Source organism: Schistocerca piceifrons, chromosome 2, assembly GCF_021461385.2.
Source record: "Schistocerca piceifrons isolate TAMUIC-IGC-003096 chromosome 2, iqSchPice1.1, whole genome shotgun sequence".
NCBI classification, from domain to species: Eukaryota; Metazoa; Arthropoda; class Insecta; order Orthoptera; family Acrididae; genus Schistocerca; species Schistocerca piceifrons.
Genome location: NC_060139.1, coordinates 26951041 through 26975781, shown reverse-complemented (window position 1 = coordinate 26975781; position 24741 = coordinate 26951041). Strand labels below are relative to the sequence as shown.

Below are 24741 nucleotides of genomic sequence, written 5' to 3'. Positions count from 1 at the left end.
GCATAATCAGGATTCAAAGTCATATGTTACACATTTTTATGTTTGTATCATGATCATCTGCAGTTATTCTTTAAAATGCATGTAATTACTTCTTTATTCTTCTAGTATTGATAGGCTTATCTTTATTTTGTTATTAGTGACAATACTTACTTAAGATTTTGGACAGTGGCTGGTCTGTGCTGTTTTAGTTACCTGTTGAATTTTTGTGATGTGTGACATTTATTGCTTCAGTCTGTTTGAATATAGCAGCCTGGACTGTTTCCACCCATTTTTCTTTTGTGTCTGTTGTGGAACATAAACAATTTAAACAGTAAGGATAATAACTCACTGAATACTTGAGGTCCTGAGTTAAAGATAGGCTGAAAGTATCTGAATTCTCATTTCTTCATTTGTAGTGAAATTATGTACCTGTTTATATGTTTGTTAATTGTAATGATGATGAACAGACAGCAAACACAGGCATTATCTACATGGCACACAACAACAGATTAACTGGTACAGTTCAGTATTATTTGATGTATTGACTAGTTTCACTCATCTGATCGCCAACACAAAGTGGTATTGATGCTGATGCTGAATAATACTTTAAACCTTTAATGTGTTGCCACCAGGACAATAGTTGTCAGAATGTTTCTATTCAATGAGCAGAACTAGTCAATACATGAAGTAATAAGTGGCCTGTGGTGTTTTATCGGTAAATTAAAGAATAATTAACTAGTGACATGCAAGTATATACACTCCTGGAAATTGAAATAAGAACACCGTGAATTCATTGTCCCAGGAAGGGGAAACTTTATTGACACATTCCTGGAGTCAGATACATCACATGATCACACTGACAGAACCACAGGCACATAGACACAGGCAACAGAGCATGCACAATGTCGGCACTAGTACAGTGTATATCCACCTTTCGCAGCAATGCAGGCTGCTATTCTCCCATGGAGACGATCGTAGAGATGCTGGATGTAGTCCTGTGGAACGGCTTGCCATGCCATTTCCACCTGGCGCCTCAGTTGGACCAGCGTTCGTGCTGGACGTGCAGACCGCGTGAGACGACGCTTCATCCAGTCCCAAACATGCTCAATGGGGGACGGATCCGGAGATCTTGCTGGCCAGGGTAGTTGAGTTACACCTTCTAGAGCACGTTGGGTGGCACGGGATACATGCGGATGTGCATTGTCCTGTTGGAACAGCAAGTTCCCTTGCCGGTCTAGGAATGGTAGAACGATGGGTTCGACGACGGTTTGGATGTACCGTGCACTATTCAGTGTCCCCTCGACGATCACCAGTGGTGTACGGCCAGTGTAGGAGATCGCTCCCCACACCATGATGCCGGTTGTTGGCCCTGTGTGCCTCGGTCGTATGCAGTCCTGATTGTGGCGCTCACCTGCACGGCGCCAAACACGCATACAACCATCATTGGCACCAAGGCAGAAGCGACTCTCATCGCTGAAAACGACACGTCTCCATTCGTCCCTCCATTCACGCCTGTCGCGACACCACTGGAGGCGGGCTGCACGATGTTGGGGCGTGAGCGGAAGACGGCCTAAAGGTGTGCGGGACCGTAGCCCAGCTTCATGGAGACGGTTGCGAATGGTCCTCGCCGATACCCCAGGAGCAACAGTGTCCCTAATTTGCTGGGAAGTGGCGGTGCGGTCCCCTACGGCACTGCGTAGGATCCTACGGTCTTGGCGTGCATCCGTGCGTCGCTGCGGTCCGGTCCCAGGTCGACAGGCACGTGCACCTTCCGCCGACCGCTGGCGACAACATCGATGTACTGTGGAGACCTCACGCCCCACGTGTTGAGCAATTTGGCTGTACGTCCACCCGGCCTCCCGCATGCCCACTATACGCCCTCGCTCAAAGTCCGTCAACTGCACATACGGTTCACGTCCACGCTGTCGCGGCATGCTACCAGTGTTAAAGACTGCGATGGAGCTCCGTATGCCACGGCAAACTGGCTGACACTGACGGCGGCGGTGCACAAATGCTGCGCAGCTAGCGCCATTCGACGGCCAACACCGCGGTTCCTGGTGTGTCCGCTGTGCCGTGCGTGTGATCATTGCTTGTACAGCCCTCTCGCAGTGTCCGGAGCAAGTATGGTGGGTCTGACACCCCGGTGTCAATGTGTTCTTTTTTCCATTTCCAGGAGTGTAGTTTACATAACCTCATCACTGAACACACTTTAAAAGACATGGGTTTAATTCCCTGTCTGGTCATCCAGATGTACGTGTTCCATTATTTTTCTAAATCAATTAAGGCAGAGGACATGACCAGTTTTGTTCTCCATGAAGACATAGGTTTAACATCCTGCCAGTTATGAGGTTATAAGGGACAGAGCATAAACTTGTTAGAAAGAACAGAGAAAGATATCAGCCTTATTCTTTTCAAAGGAAATGTCCCAACTTTTACATTAGGTGATTTGGGGAAACGACAGGAAATCTGTGTCTGAAATACCAGATGGGGATCTGAATTACTGTCCTGCAGAATGCAAATGCAGTGTCTTACTACAGTACTGCCCCACTTGTTTCTTCCTCTTCCCTGTCCAATATAAGAATGTACTTTGCTCTAATGATGTCATTGTCAACATGATGTTAATCCTAACCTTCCTTCCTCATTCATCAATGAACATAAAAAATGAGAATGATGTGTTGAGCTGTTTAAACCAGAGGTCTCTTTGTGAGTAGCTAAAAACATATTAAGAGTTGGTGATACAAATCTGATGACTATACTGCTGATGCAACAGAGAAAGGGAAAATGTTAAAATATTTTTTCCTGATGATGTCACAGATGTAATACATGAATAGAAATATTCCTTTAAAATGTTACGAGCTTCTGTTGTTCAAGTCAGAGACTATCATCACAGGCTTTATTTCTCACAAATTATGCCATTATTCAAAGGATAATACAAGCATCACATTTTCAACTATCGTTTAACATAGCAGAATTAAGTAGCATAAAACTACCGATCAGCTCAAAACAATTATGTAGTGATTATTTTCTGCATGCTGTTAAGTGGATAGTACTGACTCGCGCAGTGCTTTACAAGCTGTTATCAATGAGACATAGTTCTTTCTTATAAACTCATTGGTATTTGTTATCTATTAATATTAACTCTGTATATTTGCTATACAGGGTTACACAATTCAGAAGTGAAGTGAGCTGTCTTTCATGTTGAGTGTAAGATCTTATATGTAGGTAGTTCAGTATTTTCTGTACACATTATGGCTGATATTAGCAGACTTAAGTTTTATAACTTTCTGAAAATTAATTTTGCCTTGTTTACTGATTGCAGTCTGTATATGGATATATGGTGCTTTTTGTAACCTAATAAAACTAAGAAAATTAATCTGAGTCTATTTATATCAGTTTCTACAGAATAATTGTTTCACAGCCTACAGCAGCATAGTATTTAAAATGGTTTAGACCCAGATTGTGACATTTTCCTTATGTTTTCATAGGCATTCTCATCATCAGAGGTAGCAGCAGCTAAAGACAGATTGGCGCAACTGCAGGAGTACCAAGGACAGCTGAATCTTGCATGGAAGGGTGCTAGGTGGCTCATGGATGTACTGACTTTCGCTCGGGATCGTGGTGGCGGACCTCATGCTGCGACACCAGGAATCCCCATCAGATCATTACTTGCACGTCGCTCGTCAGGGAGTGCAGAAGACAGCTGTGGTGGAGGTGACAATGAGACAGGGTGTGGCAGTGGTGCCAGTATTGTTGGTGGTGCTGGTGGAGGCAGCCTGAAACGTAGTTTACTGCAGTTACCACCCCGTGATCCAAAGTTAGTAAAGTCAAGTGCTAGTCGTGGAAGCTGGCCTGGACCAGGGAATGCAGCTACAGGAACATCCTGCTTGTTAGCAGGAACAGAGCTTAGTAAAAGTGAACAGCATCTTAGTTCTGGACAGCAGCAGCATTCTCATTGCAGTGTTGTGACTGTAGCAGCTGGTAGTGACATCAGCAACTGCTCTAGTTCCAGTGCAACCAACACATTAGCTAGTGGTGCTAGCTTCACCCTTCCAAGTAAGCATACTTTAATTAAGTGCATCTGTGATATGAAGTGCTCCTTTTACTATATATATCACTCAATTAATGATAATAAAGGAAATTCAAATTACAAAATCTCAGTATAAACACAAAGTTAACAAAACTAAAATGCAGTACAGAAGCAGCTGTTTGTGCTCCTAAATCATTAAGTATTAGCACAATGTTAGTATGCACACACCACACTTAGGTAGATAAACTGTAAGATTTTTAGTATAAAAAATCCATTTTTTCAGTATATAAAGGAGAGACAGGACAAAGAAACAATTAGAATAGACAGAGTGGGGGAAGGGGTAAGAAAGAAGAAGGAAGATAAATCACTCAGATTCTTACATACGGAGTGAGGGAGGAGTTGGAAATTGCTATGCCACCTTATAATGTGTAATGGACAGTACTCTTTAGTACCACTGTCATTTCCTCACTTCCCTAATTGTCCAAAAGACTATGTAAGAACTTGAATTTCCCTGGTTTTCTTGTCACAGTGGTTTCATGAGGTATGCTGCCTAACTTTTCTCTAAATGTAATAATGTGTGGAAAGTTCTGGTATTTGGGAATAAAGGAGACAACTCACCAAAAGGCAGAAGCACTGCATCGTTGGTAGAGAGACAAACATAACTTATGGAGTTCGGCTAGCTTTCAGAAAGCAGTTCCTTTTTCTAGCTATAGGAAGCAAGAGGCAGGGAGGGTGTTGGAGGAAGTGCCTAGTGGCTTGTGGGAGATTAGGGATCCGTTTGTGGGCTAGCTAGGGGTGCAGGTAGAGAGGACAGGTGGCAGAAGGCTGGGCATGTGATTTCATAGATTTGGGCATAAAATAACAGCACACAAATAGCTGATGTGGGGACACAATTTGGGCTGGGGTACTGGTGCAGGGGATGGTACACACACACACACACACACACACACACACACACACACACACACACACACACACAATTTTGGAGGGGGGTGGGGGGTGGGGGGAGTGGGGAGGCGAGTTACCTTACGTTTAGGTCGGTAAGATTACAGGAGTGAAGGATGTGCTGCAAGGCTAGCTACCATCTGCACAGCTCAGAAAAGCTGCTGGTGATGCAGAGGATCCAGATCATATGGGTTGTGAAGCATCCATTGTGCTGTGCTCTGCTGTATGTTGTGCCACTATTTGACAGCTGGTTGGTTGTCATTCCAATGTAAAATGCTGTGCAGTGGTTGCAGCAGGGCTTCCATATAACATGGCAGCTTTTACAGGTGGCCCAGTCTCTGATGGGGTAGGATAAGCCTGTGATGGGACTGGGGTAGGTGTTGCTGAGTGGGTGGGAGGTCTTCCACAGGGTTATGATCCCTGTGGCAGGGGATTGGGGGTGGGAATGACATAGGGATGGACTAGGATATTGCAGAGAATAGGTAGGTAGCAGAACACCACATTGGAAAGGGTTGGAAGTAATCTTTGGTAGGATATTCCGCATTTCACGGCATGATAATAGATAATCAAAGCCCCAATGAAGGATGTGGTTCAGTCATTCCATTCAGGGATGAGGGATGCTTCTTTGTGCTTGGTTCTTGGAATGAATGTAAGGATCAGGTGTATGTGAGCACATGACACAGGATCTGTTTGTGAAGTAGGTCTGGAAAGTACTGCCTGTCTGTGAAAGCCTTTTTGAGGCCTTCAGCATACTGGGCAAGGGAGTTCTCATTGCTGCAGATGCATCTATCACAGGTGGCCAGGCTGTATGGGAAAGATTTTTTGGTGTGAAAGGGATGGTGCTGTCAGAGTGTAGATACTATTGGTGATTGGCGAGTTTGATGTGGAACAAGGTGCGAATGGAGCCATCTGAAAGGAGGAGATTGACATTTAGGAAGGTGGCATGATGGGTGGAGGAGGACCATGTCAAGTGGATGAGAGCGAAGGTGTTGAGATTGTGGGGGAAAAGGATAAGGTGTTCTGTCCTTCAGTCCAGATTATAAAGATGTCATCAATAAACCTGGACCATACCAAGGGTTTGGGGTTTTGGGATGCTAGGAATGTTTCCTTTAGGTGGCTTGTGAAGAGGTTGGCAAGGGAGGGTGCCATTAGGGTGCCCATGGCTGTGCCATGAATTTGTTTGTATACCTTTCCTAAAAAGGTGAAGTAGTTATGGGTTTGGATGTACAAGGAACAAGGTGTACAAGGAATGAAATGGTGGGTTTGGAATCTGCAAGACATTGGGAGAGGTAATGTCCACTCATGGTAAGGCCATGGGCTTGAGGGTACTGGTGTACAGGGAGGTCGATTAGGGAACTGGGAGGTAAATGCCTCTGAGCACTATGGGACTTAACATCTACGGTCATCAGTCCCCTAGAACTTAGAACTACTTAAACCTAACTAACCTAAGGACAGCACACAACACCCAGCCATCACGAGGCAGAGAAAATCCCTGACCCCGCCGGGAATCGAACCCGGGAACCCGGGCGTGGGAAGCGAGAACGCTACCGCACGACCACGAGATGCGGGCGAACTGGGAGGTAAGGGTGTGGTGATAGTGGAGAGCTGGTGGAGGAAGTGGTTAGTATCTTTAATGTGGGAGGACAGTTGGTTGGATATGTTGATGAACAAGGCTCGATATTCTTTTGGTGGGGGCACTGTAACCAGCCACAATGGGGTGCCCAGGATTGTTAGGCTTGTGGTTTCTGGGGAGCATGTAGAAGGTGGGTGTGTGGGATGTTGTTGGGATGAGTAGGGCGATGGATTCAGAGGAGAAGTTCTGGGAAGGACCTAAGGATTTTGGCAGGGTGTGGAGGTTATGTTGGACTTCTGAGATGGAGTCACTCTGGCAGAGCTGGTAGGTGGAACTGTCAGACAATGGGCAGGGGCTCTCTGTCAGGTACTAACTCCAGTTCAACACACAGTGGTGGAATCTTTGTCTGCTGGGAAGATGATAAGGTCAGTATGTATTCACCCAGAATTCCAGTGGCAAGCCTCTCCATGGTACACACTATCTCTCTTGTAGTGCTTGCCACTCAAGGTAGTTCTTCCTGAACAAACCCATGGTGAAATGCGGCATTCTTATTTGTATCTTTTATATTAAGTAAGACCTAGTATGGGTTATAGACTGACAAAAAAGTAATAAGAATTGGTTGAATGAGGGTTTCATAAGCTATCTCTGTCATGACTGGATTATAATCTTTATGATTCTTCCAATGAATTTTACCATGGCATCTACTTTTCAGGCAACTAGTTTGTGTGGTTATTCCAGTTTATCACCCCCCCCCCCCCCCCACACACACACAAACACATTATACTGTGCCTCAATATATGAGCAATGTATTATACTCATTTATGTTGAGGATCAACTGCCAGTGTCTGAGCAAGAGCTAATCCTCTGTAGATCTTTGTACATTTTGATTCAATTTTCTGGCATGGTTACTTTTCTATATATCAGATTAATATCTATAAAAATCCTGAGATCTTTGGCATTATCCACCCTATTGTGAACATTAACAGTCCTGTATCACTCCTTGATCAGGTGAGGACCATGGCTTAAATGTGGTTGCCATTACCTACTACTAACTGGATAGATGAACAGAGCTGTTTATTGAACTCTTACTGATCACTACAGTTGAGAATTTTGTTAAACAGTAAAATTAAAGTATTGAAGCATAAAATGTGTTCCATAATTCTACAACAGATGTCTCTCTGACAGTCTTCTTCAAACTGGAAATGCCCTGCACATTTTTTTCTGTCACATTGTTATTCGAATAACTTATGATAAACTGCTGCTAGAAGTAGAAGAAGTTCTTTCACACATCTATGAAAGTGAACATGAATATAAGCAAAGGAGGGAAAGGAAAAACAACAATTAAAGTATATTAGAAGACGAAAACACTAAGGAAAAGCCACAGGAATAAAGCAAAGGGGTGGAGAGCTAATGGACAGATAAAAATATGAGAAGATAAGAGGAAAAAAGATTACATGAATAAAGGAAGAAAAGAGCAGACATGAGAGCAAAGAATCATACAGCTGCAGTGATGACAAGGGCTGAGCACTTTTTTTCCCCTACAGCATTGAATCTAAGTTTGGAAAACATAATATTGAGAGAAGAGAAACTAATAACACAAATGCTATAAATAAGCATGGCTGTCACGGCATTATGCTCCAGGGAATTTTCAGCAACATAATATAGGGTGGCACTAGTGTGCACAGTGTACCTAAAAATCTGACACTCTTACTAAAATCTTTGTGATAATCATGTCAATTTAAAAGAGTGAGCACAATATGATAAGAAATGGACATGTAAAAGTAACAAATAAATGAGGCTATAATAGACAGCACTGGGATTGGTTTGTGCAAGGGGACAATAATAGCAGGTTAAATCATGAGACAGAAAAAGTTTTATTTATTTAGTGAGAATACTGTAAGTTGCAAGCAGACTGGATAACGATGATACTCTAATAGGTAGTATATCGAAATTGTGTCATTAAGTTGACCTGTCCTGGTTGTCAGGCCGTATGGCAGGCAACAATCAGGTTGGTACCCAAGTGCTCTCCAGAGAATCTACAGACATTTCTTTGCTGGTCAGGCGGAGGTTCGAGTCCTCCCTCGGGCATGGGTGTGTGTGTTTGTCCTCAGGATAATTTAGGTTAAGTAGTGTGTAAGCTTAGGGACTGATGACCTTAGCAGTTAAGTCCCATAAGATTTCACACACATTTGAACATTTTTTTTGCTGGTCATCAGGGCTCAGTTACAAGCAGGATTTATTGCTGAAGGCAGTTCTACTCCAGTCAATGTGATTTCAGGCCAAAGACGTGTCTGGAGATGCCTCAGACAGTGGTGGGATAGAAACCTGACTGTCACTCACCATATGACCCACCAAGCAGGTGTGATGCTCTGGGATGCCATTTCTTTGCATAGCGCAATGCCTTTTGTTGCCATACAGGGTACACTTACAACACAGTGATTTCTCAACAAAGTTCTATGCCCCGTTTTGTTGTCCTTCATGGCAAATTGGCCTGGGATTACGTTTCAGTAAGATAATGCCTGCCTGCACATGGTGAAAGTTTCTACTGCTTGGCTTCCAGCTTGTCAAATCCTACCTTGGCCACCAGATCTCTCCCCAACTCAGAACGTTTGCAGCATTATGGACAGAGCCCTCCAACCATCTTGAGATTTTGACGATCTAACGCACCAATTGGACATGATCTGGCATGATATCCCACGGGAAGACATCCAACAACTCTATCAATCAATGCTAAGCTGAATAACAACTTGTATAAGGGCCAGAGGTGGACCAACACGTAATTGACTTGCTTGATGTGTGAAACTCTTTCTCTTGAATTAATTGGCCATTTTTTTCTGAAATTGTTATCACTTATTTGTCTGTATGTGTAGATCACATCTAATGATTTCCATCCCATTTGGATAATTCCTTCATGGTGCTTTTTCTCCCCCTTAGAGTGCACGTAGTATCAGCAGACTAGCAGGTGGATTGAAATTAGGTATCTATTCTTAAAATTAAATTTTTATCAGAAATTCTTTTACATGATAAAAGCAGTGTTGTATTAGAAATATGACACAAATATTAATTATATTTCTTTAATAGGATGTTGTTTCGGAATATGCTCGGTGTGTGTTTGAGGTACTGAGAACCATAAAGGCCCAAAAACGCAAACACACTGGTTTGAGAAAAATAGATGTTTGGGAAAACGTAACTTTTAGACAAATGATTAGTCTCATAAATCTGACTTGTTTTATAACCATGCATGACCACTGTCTCTGGCTGCTGGTGCCAGACCGTGAGCATCTGCACATGATGGGAAAAGCCATCTGGGTGGTGAGGGTAAGTAGGAGGCTGGGGTGGGGAGCAGGATGGAGAACAGGGTACGGGGTGGGGGAGTGTGAAGTGCTGTTTGTGGTAGCTTACAGAGATGAGGTGGAGAAAGAGTAGGGCAGCTAGGTGCAGTCTAAACTCACGACTATACCTAGCTGCCCTACCCTCTCTTCACCTTGTCCCTATATGCTCCCACAAACAGCACTTCACCATCCCCCACTCCATACCCTGCTCTCCCTCCCCCTCCCCATCACAGCTTCCACCTTACCTCCATCACCCAGATGGCTTCTCCCGTCATGTGCAGATGCTCACAGTCTGGCCCCAACAGCCAGAGACAGTGGCCATGCATACGTGAGCTGTGGTTGTGTGAATCTGTGTGTGTATGTTGTCTATTTCAGAAGGAGGCCTCCTGACCAAAATCTTGCATGTTTAGTACTCTTTTCATAATGCCTGTCTGCAACTCAGCATTTCCACCATATGGTGATTAGCCGTCTATCCTTTTCATAATATTGTCATTATTCAATCCTGGATTTTCCATTCACTTATATGTAGGATTCTATTGATTAGTAATATAAATTCACAAAATTTCTGTATACAGGCTAATGACATAGGTCTAGTGATGGGAATCAGAATGTAAATAACAAATACTAAATGCACCATACACTCAGTTATGACCTATTCCAGCACTTCATGGTCCTCATTATCTTCGTTTTCATTAAATACATTCTGTGGCTTGAGGTAAAGGTAAAAATACCAAGTAACCTCTGATTATGAAATACTGCTACTATGTACGTGATGTAGACACTAAATTACATTGTCAGCCCCAGATAACAACTGGGCAATGCAAAGCAACAAAATTATGCTCTGCTGTGCTTTAGGCCCCTATGAAACCGAATATACAAGAAATCTGTGAAACGCTTTTTCATGAATATTTATATATGCAGTGTGAGTCTACAGATATATAGATAAAGCTTTTTTACCATAAAATCAGGAGCATGCACACATGCTACAATCTCATAATTAATGACAATGTGCCTTAGACCCTTATGGTTCTCAGCATCTCATCTGATTTTCTGGCACAGTAGTTGTGTATACTTTCTTTTTGTAGCAGTTTGCCTGTTTTCAAGAGTTAGTCCCTGGTGAATAAGATTCATAGATAAATAAGCATTCAGAACACCAAGCTCAGTAAAGTGAAATTTATAGGACTGCATCTTTTTAAGGCCACATATTTTCCTTAGAGCTGTTTCTTTGCATTTTAAAAATATTAGTGCTATGAGTAGTGTGTTCTCAGAAAATGATCTCATATCAGAGCAGTGAATGGTACTGTGCATAGTATGACTGCAGTGCTGTTCCTTTGCTTGTTGTAGACTTTAATGTTCTTAGACCATAGCACACTGATGAGAGTTTCTACACATATTATTTTATATCATGTTCCATTTTGACCTAGAGACCCCCCAAAATTTTGTTGCACTTACATTTTTGAGGGTATCACTTTTTGATCTTACTTGACTAGACATTTAGCTTGATGGTATAAGTAAATGAAAGTTGACACACACAGTTTTCAAGTGTTTATAGTGAGTTAAATTTTGCCAAACCACTCTGAAAGCATTTTCACAGAACCTTCTGGTGTTGTCTTTTGGTTTCTGAGCTGGATCCAGTAAACTATATGCAAATAGGGTAATCTTTTGGAGTCTCTTATATTCAACCTCCATCGTCCATGCAAATTCAGAAAAGTTGCAGTTCTAAGAATGAGCTCTAAGGTACACAATATTTTGTTGGTAATTCGCTGGAAAGGAAAGGGTTGTTTCTTTCTTTATTCACAGTTCTGGACTCACATTGAAGTGATACTCTCTGCCCGAGGCTTTTTAGATACGAACACAGCCAACTATGTGCTACACCTCTTACTCCTTGTCTTTAAAATTTTTGAAGCAGAATTTTACAGTCCAAGACATTGAAGGCCTTAGAAAGTTCGAGGAAAATAGTTGCAACGAATTTATGTTCATTGAGTGATTTAAAGCAAACTCTAACAATTCAAAAATTGTTGTTTGTATAGATTTAGACTTTCTAAAGCCATGTCGATGGATGGTAGGAGGTGAATATTTATTCATGAAAGTTATAAGTGTCATAAAGTTTTTCTAGAACTTTTGAGAAGGAACTTAACTTGACACAGATCACTAGTTTGTTGTTTTATTTTTTTTAGCAATAGTGAAACTTTTGCTGTTTTCTTTTGCTGCATGGTAAACATGTGCTTAAATTGTAAAGTCAGACATTTCATCAAGGCCACTTGACATTTTATTGCTTAATAGTTTAATTTTACATAAAATATCATCTGGATTTGTTCCACAATCATACATAGAGGCAGCCAAGATCAGTGGCTTGCTGGCAAATACAGGGCCAGTCCTTTGAATGTACTTGGGTGAAATTTTCAGCTAGTGATGTGAAGTATTCATTGAACTTTTCACATCTTTACAACTCCCCACCTGGATCTAATTTATTTGGTGAGTTTCTTATCAGACTGTCATTCCATTTAATTTTTGCATCTGGCTACTCTGCCATAGATTCTTCTGCTGGCTTTAGAACAATTTGAAAATTCTTGGGTAACTTTGTACTTTTTACAACAAAACTGCAGAAATCTGTTTCTGTTGATGGGCATTTTTATTCCTTTAGTAATCCACTGCTTATTGTTATTAGATTTTAACGTGTTTATTTCAAGAGGAAATGCTATATTAAGATAGTAAATAAGGGTGTTCTGAAAAGTCATGTATATGCAATCAACTTTGTTCTTTTCCCTAGTCAGTAAGCATTTGAAAATTATGTTATCTTCTGAAAAAGTTTTTCCAACTAATTTTATGCGTGTGCTACTACCTCTTGGCATCTCTATACACAGCAGAGCGCTTCATGATCACTATGACACATGTTCAGTATTTAGATTGTGAATTTGTAGTTTGTGTCTGAAACAAATATTTGGTCAATGATGGAATTTGTATGTTATGATGGGCAGTGTATTGTGGGGAACATATTGAATGTGTTGATAAAATTTATCAAAGCATTTCTAGCACTGCTTTCTTCGGACAAATCGACACTGAAGTCACCAAAAAGCACTAGCTTCATATTTAGAACCTATAGTTTGGTCATGAGGACTGACAATTTACACTTAGGTGGTCTGTGCATGTTAGTAATTATGAAATGAAGTTCTGATAGTTTAGTAGTAGCAAGTGTGAAATTTTTTCAGTTGGGTCAATATAGTGTTTATAGATATTGTAGAAATTTATTTGATCTTTCAAAAAGATAGCAAAATCCCAATGTTATGTTTGGAGAAATCTTGGCCAAAATGACTTGCTTATGTACATTCTGTGAATGAGCTTAATTTTACTGTCATTTTGTAGTCAGTATTCAGTAATGCATGGAGTAGTGTTACCACATGGTAATTTTATTGGGTGTCTTTGTTGTGTGTAGCTCCTGCTTAGACACTTTAAATGCTGTGGTTCATTTTCCTCTGTCCTTTTCACTTTAAACCATTTTGTTATTTGTGTCAGTCTGATGACTTTATTGTTCTATTCTGTCTTTCGAATGAAACCACTTAATATTTGAGTCTTGCTGATGACTTTACTGTTTGCAACCCTAAACATCTCTAAGCCCACTGCTTCCAGTGTTATAGTGAAGTGGAAACATGAAGGGACATGTACAGCACAAAAGCGTACGGGCCGACCTCATCTGTCGGCTGACAGAGATCGCCAACAGTTGAAGGGGGTTGTAATATGTAATAAGCAGACATCTATCCAGAGCATTACACAGGAATTCCAGACTGCATCAGGATCCAATGCAAGTACTATGACAGTTAACCGGGAGGTGAGAAAACTTGGATTTCAAGGTCGAGCAGCTGCTCATAAGCCACACATCTTGTCATAAGCCACACATCTTGCCAGTAAATGCCAAACGAAACCTCACTTGGTGTAAGGAGCGTAAACATTGGACAATTGAACAGTGGAAAAACGTTGTGTTGGGTGACGAATCACGCTGCACAATGTGGCAATCCAATGCCAGGGTGTGGGTATGGCAAATGCCCGATGAATGTCGTCTGCCAGTGCGTGTAGTGCCAACAGTAAAATTCGGTGGCGGTGGTGTGATCATATTTTTCATGGAGGGGTCTTGCACCCCTTGTTGTTTTGTATGACACTACCACAGCACAGACCTACATTGATGTTTTAAACAACTTCTTGCTTCCCACTGTTGAAGAGCAATTCGAGGATGGCGACTGCATCTTTCAACACGATCGAGCACCTTTTCATATTGCATGACCTGTGGCAGAGTGGTTACACGACAATAACATCCCTGTAATGGACTGGCCTGCGCAGAGTCCTGACTTAAATCCTATACAACACCTTTGGGATGTTTTGAAACACTGACTGACATTGATACTTCTCCTCAGTGCAGCACTCCATGAAGAATGGGCTGCCATTCCCCAAGAAATCTTCCAGCACCTGATTGAACATATGCCTGGGAGAGTGGAAGGTGTCATCAAGGGTGGGGCAACACCATATTGAATTCCAGCTTTACCAATGGTGGGCACCACGAACTTGTAAGCCATTTTCAGCCAGGTGTCCAGATATTTTTAACCACATAGTGTACTTATGTCTGTAATATTGACATTACTGAAGTGATACATATATTTGCAACACTAATTTTGTGGTTCACACATGGCAAGGGTGGTAAATTAGGATGATACAGGGTAGGTACAGTGACTACACGTGGATTACTTTATTTAAACATTTCCTAATTTCTGTGGTAGCCTTGTATGTCTCATTTCCTCTGACATCATTCCATCCTCTCAGCAACATAACAAAATTGTCCTTCAAACTAGCTACAACGGTTAATTTTGCTAGGTTTTTTGTTTCACATAATAGGGCCTGTGGCTTTATGAAATCATGTGCCTTGAAATTACATTGTCCTATCAACTCTGCAGAGATTTAATGACCATGACTGTCACCTTTACATACAGATTCTTTTGCTACTCACATTTATCTGACTCATAGGATTTAAAGTTCTTCTTCTCCTCTGGCTAATATTGTCCTTGTGTTGCACATGTTTCAAATATATGTCTGTGGCACTGAAGGTGTGTGTATTTATTTTTGGAATTTTGAACACATTTGTTGGCAAAGTATTGTCCATGTTTGATCTAGTTTCAATGAGCAGTGGGTTACTTACTTTCTGGGATTCATTTTCCACAAAACAAACTGCATTTTTCACTTAAAAAGTTTTTATGCATTAAAGTTACACTGCTTTCTGATTTTTACTTTTTGAGTGCAGTTTCCTTTCACCACTATTTTCCACTTTCCTGAGGAGGCTGAGTCTCCTTGCTACACCAGAATCTTACATTTCCTAGGCATAATTTTATTTATATCCACTTTTAGCATAATGTTTAATAATTCTAAACTGGATGCACATTCATATCTCATCCTTACAATGTACGCACTTTCTTTTTACCACTGAAATTTGGACTTTTCCGTGGAGCTATATACTATACTTTTACACTTGCCATCATGGAGTATATTTTGGTTAAACGATGCTCCAAATCAGTCAAACATTTAATAGTATTGCATGTAAGCAACAACATTTCTCACTAATATTCCCATTAAGAAGTTTGTACAATAAAAGATCAATTGTTAGAAGTCTGTGACATGATTTTGATGACACACTTGTTAGTTTAGGCCCACTATCACTGCATAAAATGAAAGTATGAACAAGAAACTGACATTTACAAACAGTTGTAAATTCTGGGTCCGCAGTAACTGTGGAAGTCTGGAGGTAGGTTACTCCATGTTTGAGTGCACTGAACAGTGAAAAACAGTGTGTTCTGTCATAACATCACAATAGTGAAAAACAGTGTGTCCTGTGAAATGAAATGTCGTGTGACGAGGGCCTCCCGTCGGGTAGACCGTTCGTCTGGTGCAAGTCTTTCGATTTGACGCCACTTCGGGGATGAAATGATGATGATTAGGACAACACAACACCCAGTCCCTGAGCGGAGAAAATCTCCGACCCAGCCGGGAATCGAACCCGGGCCCTTTGGATTGACAGTCTGTCGCGCTGACCACTCAGCTACCGGGGACGGACAGTGTGTCCTGTCATAACATGACAATAATATCACTTAACTGAGTGCCAACACAGGTGCAGTAAATCATACATAAAACCAAAGCTATCATAAAATGAGCTTGAACTGCATAACACAGTGACATAATATCAATTATGACAGACTACAAATGTTCAATTGTTTTTCATACTCTAATCTGTAATGCAGAGAGGTTTTTATGAGGCAATTTAAATTGTTTGGCAATGGAGGCATCTCTCTCATCCTTAACTGCAAAAGTATTTATGGATACCTTTGATTAGAGAGCTCTTTTTGGAGCTCCATAAACCATCAAAATATGTTAACTATCTATATGAGTCTTCCTTTCACATATGAGGAATAAGAGCTGGATGAGAAGGATACTGAGAATGGTCCAAAATTATTGAACATGAATTTTTTGTATAAATAATTTAGAAAACTAGGGCTTAAATTCTCTAGAAAACAAAAACTACTTTAAGCACGTATCTACTTGAGGACCACATGAAGCAAACAGGTTGTGCAAATGGTCTTGAGGCACTGATAAAACTGCTACTGAACACAGACAATCCATTTCCAGTAGTAAAAATGCATCACATCAGTTATTCTGAAAACCTTTTGAAAGAAATGAAGCTCTTAAAAGTGGCACTACTGTGCAGCAGAGTGAAAAATTGAAGTTTCTGAATAGAATGAAACTGTGTGCCAGACTGTATTTTTATTTTTATTTATTTATTTATCCTGTGGATCATATATTGTACAAAGTACACATGATATAGGACAAGTCATTTTTCTTAACAAATATGTAGTTTGGAGAAAAAAAAATAGGCAATGGACTGCCATTTAAAAAAATGTACACAAAATTGTTCATTGATGAATATAGTAACTTCACATACAGAGAATACAAACAATTTACATGGGAAGCTAAGAAACATGTAGGCAATGTAGTGCTACTTTAAATTTACACAAATAATCTCTGAGATTACAGAATAGTGAAAATGTCAACTGGAAACACAACAGAAGGACAAAGTCATTTAAAAACTACATTAAACATGAAATTAACATTGAGATTTCACAGACAATTAAGTTTTAATACTAATAGAACGTGTACTTGTACATTCAAAGATTTTGGGAAGTGAAACTGAAACATAGTTGTGTATAGTAGAAATTAGGTTATTATTTTGCCTACAGAATGTTTTACTCTAATCACAGTATTTTACAAAGGAACGTTATAATTTTTCATTTCCAGGAATTCTTGTACTGAATAGAAACAGTGCTTTGTCAGAAATGCCTTTAGTTTATTTTTAAATATTGGATCTGGAGCAGTTTTTATTTGTTCTGGAATTTTATTGTGTAATACGACACCCAGATGAGTTATATATTTTTGGTATGATGATGTCCTTGAAAAAATTTGATGGATATTAGATTGCCCTCTGGTATAATGAGCGTCTATATCATTGTTTTGGATTAATTTGCCTGTTCTTGAGAGGTATTCCCTGGTGAATAGGATTGTTTCTTGAATGAATAGGGATGGGTTGCTTAGAACATTAAGTTTTATAAATTGACATTTACAGGATTCCAGCTTTTTGAGGCCACAGATTATCCTCAGTGCTCTTTTTTGTAGTTTAAATATATTTGTGCTGTGAGTTGAATTTCCCCAAAAGATGATTCCATAGCGGAGCAATGAGTGGAACTGCGCATGATATGCTTGCATTAGTGTAGATTTACTTGTAGTAGATTTTAGTATTCTTAGTCCATAGCACAATGATGAGAGTTTCTTTGATAAGTTGTTTATATGTGTGTCCCATTTTAAATTTTGTTGGATCCATAGACCCAAAAATTTTGTTTACATTTTCAATTTTGTCATTATTTAACTTTACTTGGATAGTTTTTTGATTGGATGTGGGAATTAGATGGAAGTTGATACATACAGTTTTCCCACTATTAACAATTAGGCCATTTTTGTTAAACCACTCAGAAAGTTTTTTCATAGAATTATCAGATATTGTCTGAAGGGATTCAGGGCTAGATCCAGTCAACACTATTCTTGTATCATCAGCAAACAGGATAGTTTTTTGTGGGCTTATACGTTCAACAAGATCATCTATGTAAATGAGGAAAAGTAATGGCCCTAGAACAGAACCCTGGGGAACACCATATCTTATTGTTCTTTCCTCTGAGAGGAAAACTGTGTTATTTATTTTATTCTGTACATTAATATCGTATTGAAGTGATACCTTCTGTCTGCGGTTTTGTAGGTAAGAGTATAGCCAGTTGTGAGCCACACCTCTTATTCCTCTTCTTTCCAATTTAGCAAGCAGTATTTTATGATCTAGTACGTCTGGTACTTGAACCCAAAACCATATCTTGCTCCAGCACACAGCGAGGATGTTTCAGGAGACAACTCAATGTTAAACTGCACTTCTGTCCTGCTTTAGGTGGAAATCATGTAATTCTAACATTTTAATTTTTTTTAATAAGTAGAAATGAATATTTTGAAACGCTTCACATTTGTGGTGTATGAATAGACATGTCAATGATCCTAAAAAGGATACTTAAAACATTGTCCAACTGAAAACTATTCATTCAGATCAGCCTCATATTAGGAAAAATATGCAATCATAGGTAACAGATGTCTGCAAAATACAAGCACATCTTTGAATACAGCACTGAAAGCAGGATTGCAACAGATAAGTTCAGCAATGAGTTTAATTTCCTCACCTCATTCTACACCAAACAAGCTGCTGCAGGCAGCTACATAAACAAATGTTCAGGTTTGTCCCGTTTTCTCAGCGACATCAGTAACAGTCCTCTGCAAGTGATTGTCATCTACACAGACATTTTTCAGCAGCTATTACGCAGTCAGTGAAGTGCATTTTAATGAAAAATATCAGATTCCCACCACATACAAGGAATCCAGTTTGATAGAGCACAGCATTTCTTCACATTCATGAGCCATGTTCAGTATTCTTTTTAACATTCTCTGTTGTCACATTACTGGCACACTCATCACTGTCACGATTGCACAACCTTACCAACTTTCCTATTTCCACATTTATCATCTCCCCCTACCCTCTGTTCCCCTGCAAACATAGATACAATTGTTGAAAAAACCATCTATGAGTGCTACAGAGTCATTTCTCAACAAAAATACAAGGACTGTCCAGAAAGTAACAAGACATTTTGAAATAAAAAATTAACAGTATCGGAAAACCAAATTTTATTATATACATTTTAAAGGTATTTTTCAACTTACTTTCCATTCAAATTGAGGCACTTATCATACCATGGCACTTTTTTCAATACTATCTCTGTTATATGTCGCTTGCATTTGCAAACACTGGTTTAATACTACATGCAGTTCGGCATCAGTATCAAAGTGTTGTATAGCAAGCAATGTCTTCATTATGTGAAGAGGTGATAATTGCTCTGCACGAAATCCAGGCTGTATGATGGATGATCAAACACCTCCCCTCCAAAATAGGAGCTCTCAGGTACAATTGCAATTGGCCATGTGTGTGTGTGTGTGTGTGTGTGTGTGTGTGTGGTGGGGGAGGGGGAGGAGGGGGGGGGGGTGCAGTGCATTCTCATGAAAAATACAAAAGTTTTGTGGTGAGTTTCCCCCGATGATTGTTTTGTATCACCAGCCTTAACTTTGTCAATGTTTAACAATAACTCTCAGAGTGAACTTTTGTGGCACGTTCAATGAGACATCAATGAGAATCCATCCCTTAAGAGTCCCAAAATGCAGTAGACATGATCTTTCTTGTTGACAGCATTTGCAAACACTTCCTTGACTTCTTGGGACAATCTATGTGTCTCCATTCCATTGATTGCCTGTTTGTTTCGCAACTGACGTGCTTCATCCAAGTCTCATCCCAGTACAGTATACGTGATACATTTGTTACCATTTTTCTCATAATCTTTGAGGAAGGTCAGCGCTGCAACAAGTCTCTATTTTTGTGGTCTTTTGTTAGGATTTTGGGAACCCATCTAGCACAAAATTTGTGGTAACCAAGCTTCTCTGTCACAATTTAATGCACCACATTCTGCGAAATTTGAGAAAAATGTTATGAAAGTTCCATAACTGTGAAATGACAATTTCCACAAAATTTTGTTGTTGGTTTTCATCACCAATTTGTCAATCACATGAGGTTAGGCCTACCACTGCGGTCCTCATCTTGAACATTGGTACAGTCATTTTGAAAATCAGTTCACCATTGCCTCTCTCAGCTTGACCCATTATTCCTTTTCCACATGCATCATAAAGTTCACAATAAATTGCAGTTTTTTGCTAACAAAAACCTAATCACAGAAAGCACCTCATAAGTGGCAAAATTTTCTATTCCAGCGAACATTTTAACACTTCACAGAAAGCAAAGTAGTAGAGACACAGGCCACATGCTATCACTGCTGGATGTGTACTGAAAGTAGGAATGTTATGGCACCAAGATGGCAGCTGTAGCCCTACCCACAACTGCAACAGACCAAAACATCTGTTACTTTCTGGATAGTCCTCACATATTAGTTTTGTCAGCTTGAAATTGACTACATTAATTTAATTTAAGGTAAAAGGAATGTAGTTTGAGTTTAGTCTGAAAATAATTTCCAAACTGATTTCAAATAAAAACATAAACAGTAATGACATTTAAGATGGAAGAGGAACAGTTATTCTCCAGTTTCTAATGTAGACATACAGGTTGATAATCATTGGTAAGGTGTGTTAAGATTCTCTATTATGTAATGTTTTCATGTACACTGCCTGACAAAAAAAGTGAAGTATACAGAAGACATGGCTGGATGACAGCATGACTTTGTAAACCTATAGACCTTCAGCAGATACGTAAATGATTTGAGGTTGCAGTCCTCTGTGACTGGTAGGATGGCCACCAGAGTGCATTAGTGTTATTCATCTTTGGTGTTGTTGCCAGGCATGCTGGAATATATAAAGGGTGTGAACAGTGTCAGATGTTTAGTGATCACTGTGAAGGACACAGAGATGCAGTGTATTGATGTGGCACAGCATTATCAGCACATGACAGAGTTTGATATGGGCTTTATTGTGGGTCTCATGTGGCCAGCTGTGGATTTGTGGGGCTTTCAGATGTTACAATGGTCTGATGGTGGACTGCACAGCAGCATGAGGGCAGGCATACACATCCTCAAAGTTCTGGTCAACTATATTTATTTATTTATTTACACATTAATTTCCACAGGACCAAATTGAGGAGCAAATCTCCAAGGTCATGGAACACGTCAGTACATGAAATTACGACATAAAAGTAATAACAGATAAAAATAAAATGTTTATGAACCTGAGAAAAGTCAATCCATAAGTTTAAGTAAATGCAATCAATAATACAACAATAATCAGCTTAATTTCCTCAGCAGAATAGAAGGAGTGACCCATGAGAAAACTCTTCAGTTTTGATTTGAAAGCGTGTGGAGTACTGCTAAGATTTTTTAAATTCAAGTGGCAGCATATTGAAAATGGATGCAGCAATATAATGCATGAGAGTTAAGGAAGTGATTCATATGCAGGTTTGATTTCTGCTGAGTATTAACTGAGTGAACGCTGCTTATTCTTGGGAATAAGCTGATATTGTTAACAAGAAATGACAGTAAGGAATATATAAATTGAGAGGCCAATGTCAAAATACCCAGACTCGTGGACAGGGGGTCAACAAGAGGTTCGTGAACCACACCACCTATTGCCCAAACTGTCCATTTCTGAGCCAAAAATTTCCTTTTAGAATGGGAAGAATTACCCCAAAATATAATACAATATGACATAAGTCAATGAAAATAAGCAAAGTAGACTAATTTTTGTGTTGAACAATCACTCACTTCAGATACTGTTCGAATAGTAAAAATGGCAGTATTAAGTCTTTGAACAAGAGCCTGAATGTGGGCTTTCCACAACACTTTACTATCTATCTGAACACCTAGAAATTTGAACTGTTCAGTTTCACCACACATATGCCCATTCTGTGAAATTAGAACGTCAGGTTTTGTTGAATTTTGTGTTAAAAACTGAGTCTTACTGTGATTTAGCGTTAGTTTATTTTCTACAAGCCATGAACTTAGGTCATGAACTGCACTATCTTTACTACCAAGCTAATGTCATCAGCAAACAGAAATACATCTCTGGACGACCCACGACCCCCCCCCCCCCCCCTGCCACTTGACTGTACCCTACACAGAACCCACATCTCAGCCATTCTCAACATTGTGAATAATGACCTTTTGCTGTTTGTTGCTAAAGTAAGAGGTGAACCAGTTGTGAGCTACTCCCCATATAACGTAATGGTCCAACCTCTGGAACAATATTTTGTGATCAACACAATCAAACACGTTAATTAAATCAAAATATATGCCTAGCATTCAAAACCTTTCGTTTAACTCATCCAGGACCTCACAGAGAAAAGAGAATACAGCATTATCTGTTGTTAAACAACTTCTAAAGCCAAACTGCACATTTGATAGCAAATTGTGTGATAAAAATGATAAATTATCCTTATATCACAGCTTTTTCAATAACTTTAGCAAACACTGATGGCATAGAAATTACTCAAAAATTGTCTACATTATCCTTTTCTCCCTTTTAATAAAGCAGCTTTACTACTGAGTACTTTAATCATTCAGGAAATTGACCATTCCTAAAGGAAAAATTACAAATGTGGCTAAATACAGGGCTAATATGTGCAGCACAGTACTTTAATATTCTGCTAGGCACTCCATCATATCCATGAGAGTCCATAGTTTTTAGTGATTTAATTATTGACTCAATCTCCCCCTTATCTGTATCACAGAGGAGGCATTTGCCAAGAAAGCTATATGATTCCCTGTAGAAACTAAATGTTTATTTAATTCACCAGCAATGCTCAGAAAATGATTGTTAAATACTGTGCATATATCTCATTTATCAGTAACAGAAATATTTTTACTATGAACTGAATTTATATTGTCGACCTTGTGCTGCGGACCAGACATTTCCTTCACAACTGACCACATGGTTTTAATTTTATCCTGTGAATTAGCTATTCTACTATTGTACCACATACTCTTTGCCTTCCTAATACCATTTTTAAGTGCCTTACAGTACTGTTTGTAATGGGCTTGATTGTGACTACTTCTAACATTTTGATATAATTCCACTTTGTTCTACATGATATCCTTATCCCACTAGTCAGCCAACAGGGCTGCCTAATACTGCTAGTACCATGTTTAGAACGTTCTAATGGAAAGCAAATCAGTTATTGGCACTATAAACATCCTGCCACTCTTGTTCCTTGACAAGGTTTAAAAAACTCTCTATTGCTGTTGGATTAACTTTCCTACATAGTTTGTAATTATATGTAACATTTGTTTGAGTACAAAAGCCTTTTAGTGTTAAAATTTGTGCATCATGGCCATTCACCCTTTTACTAACAGAATAGCCATCTAGTAATGAAGAATGTATAAAAATATTGTCTATAGCTGTGCTGCTGTTCCCCTGCACCCAAGTTGAAGAAACATAGTTTGCATCAGATCATATGAATTTAGGTGATATACCAACATCCTTTTTCTTGCACCATCACATGCAAAATTTATATTGAAGTCACCACATATAATTAGTTTCTGGTATTTCCTACAAAGTGAATCAAGAATCTTCTCTAGCTTGAGCAGAGTTAGGGGACCTATAAACAACAACAATTGTAAGTTTAATTTCATTAAATTCAACTGCCCCTGCACAACATTCAAATACCTGTTCAGTGCAGTGCCGCGATACGTCTATGGACTAAAATGGAATACTGTTTTTTTACGTACATAGCCACTCCCCCACCCTGCAAGAAACTACTTGAAAAACAGCCAGCTAATCTGTATCCTGGTAAAGGAAGCCTCTGAATTGTCAAATTATTTAAGTGGTGCTCCGATATACCAAAAATTTCAGAGTCAACATCTATAAGCACTTCACTAATTTTATCTCTAATACCTCCTCTATTTTGAAGAAATATGCTAATTCCTTCTCTACTTGGAAACATGACATCCTCTGAAGGTGAGCCCTTAGTTAGAGGGCCTTCCTTTAAGCAGGTATACCTATCAGCTGACTTCAATCTAAAAAAGGTGCAACTCTAACACCAACTACTACAGAAATTTTTCCATGAGTAATCCCACAACCACCCACTACACTGTCACCTATAAGCTTTGCCAGCCTCCCCTTCCCATATCTATTGAGGTGCAAGCCTTGCCTAGTGAAACCCTATCTTCTGACAGACCCAACTGGCACCACCGAAATGCGACCCATGCCCTCTGCCGTCAGTGCCCTCTCCAGCCCCACGTTAATGCTCTTAACAGCTGCATTAAGATGAGGCCAATCATGATGCTGAACAGTTGCACGAAATGCACATTAGTGCCACCAGTTGTAGTAGCTGTCTTCACCAGATCATCACCTACATCATATTCCCCCACCCCTATCAAGACTGTTCCCTGCTCCACCCACTGTTACTACCTGATCCTCCTTCATAAAATTCCTACATAACTCCCCTACGCTGTCAGTCGTCTGAGCCAACCCTGCACTAGGCTTCATAATGCTGGTGACCTGGTACTCACTCCCCAACACCTGCAACTGTTGGCCCACACCTCTACTGTGCGAACTACCTAGCAGCAGAACCTTCTTCTTTCTGTTAGACTTTGCAACTGACCTAGGCCTCCTAACTGCTGAGGACTGCTGCTTGTTCCCTTCCCTACATCTACAGCTACATGAGGCTCCTCTCCGCTCAACTCTGACAGTTGGTCAAATCTACTGCACACAAGCAAAGTATAATT

General features: G+C 39.9%; 1 protein-coding gene across 7 annotated transcripts in view; it reads left to right on the top strand.

Moving 5' to 3' along the window:
• Positions 1-24741, top strand: part of LOC124775910 (ankyrin repeat and fibronectin type-III domain-containing protein 1) — a 703384-nt gene that overhangs the window by 662051 nt on the left and 16592 nt on the right. For all 7 annotated transcript variants that reach the window (XM_047250748.1, XM_047250750.1, XM_047250747.1 and 4 more), the window contains exon 15: positions 3465-4032. In XM_047250748.1, coding sequence (XP_047106704.1) covers positions 3465-4032 — 568 coding nt within the window. The remainder of the gene's footprint in view (positions 1-3464; positions 4033-24741) is intronic.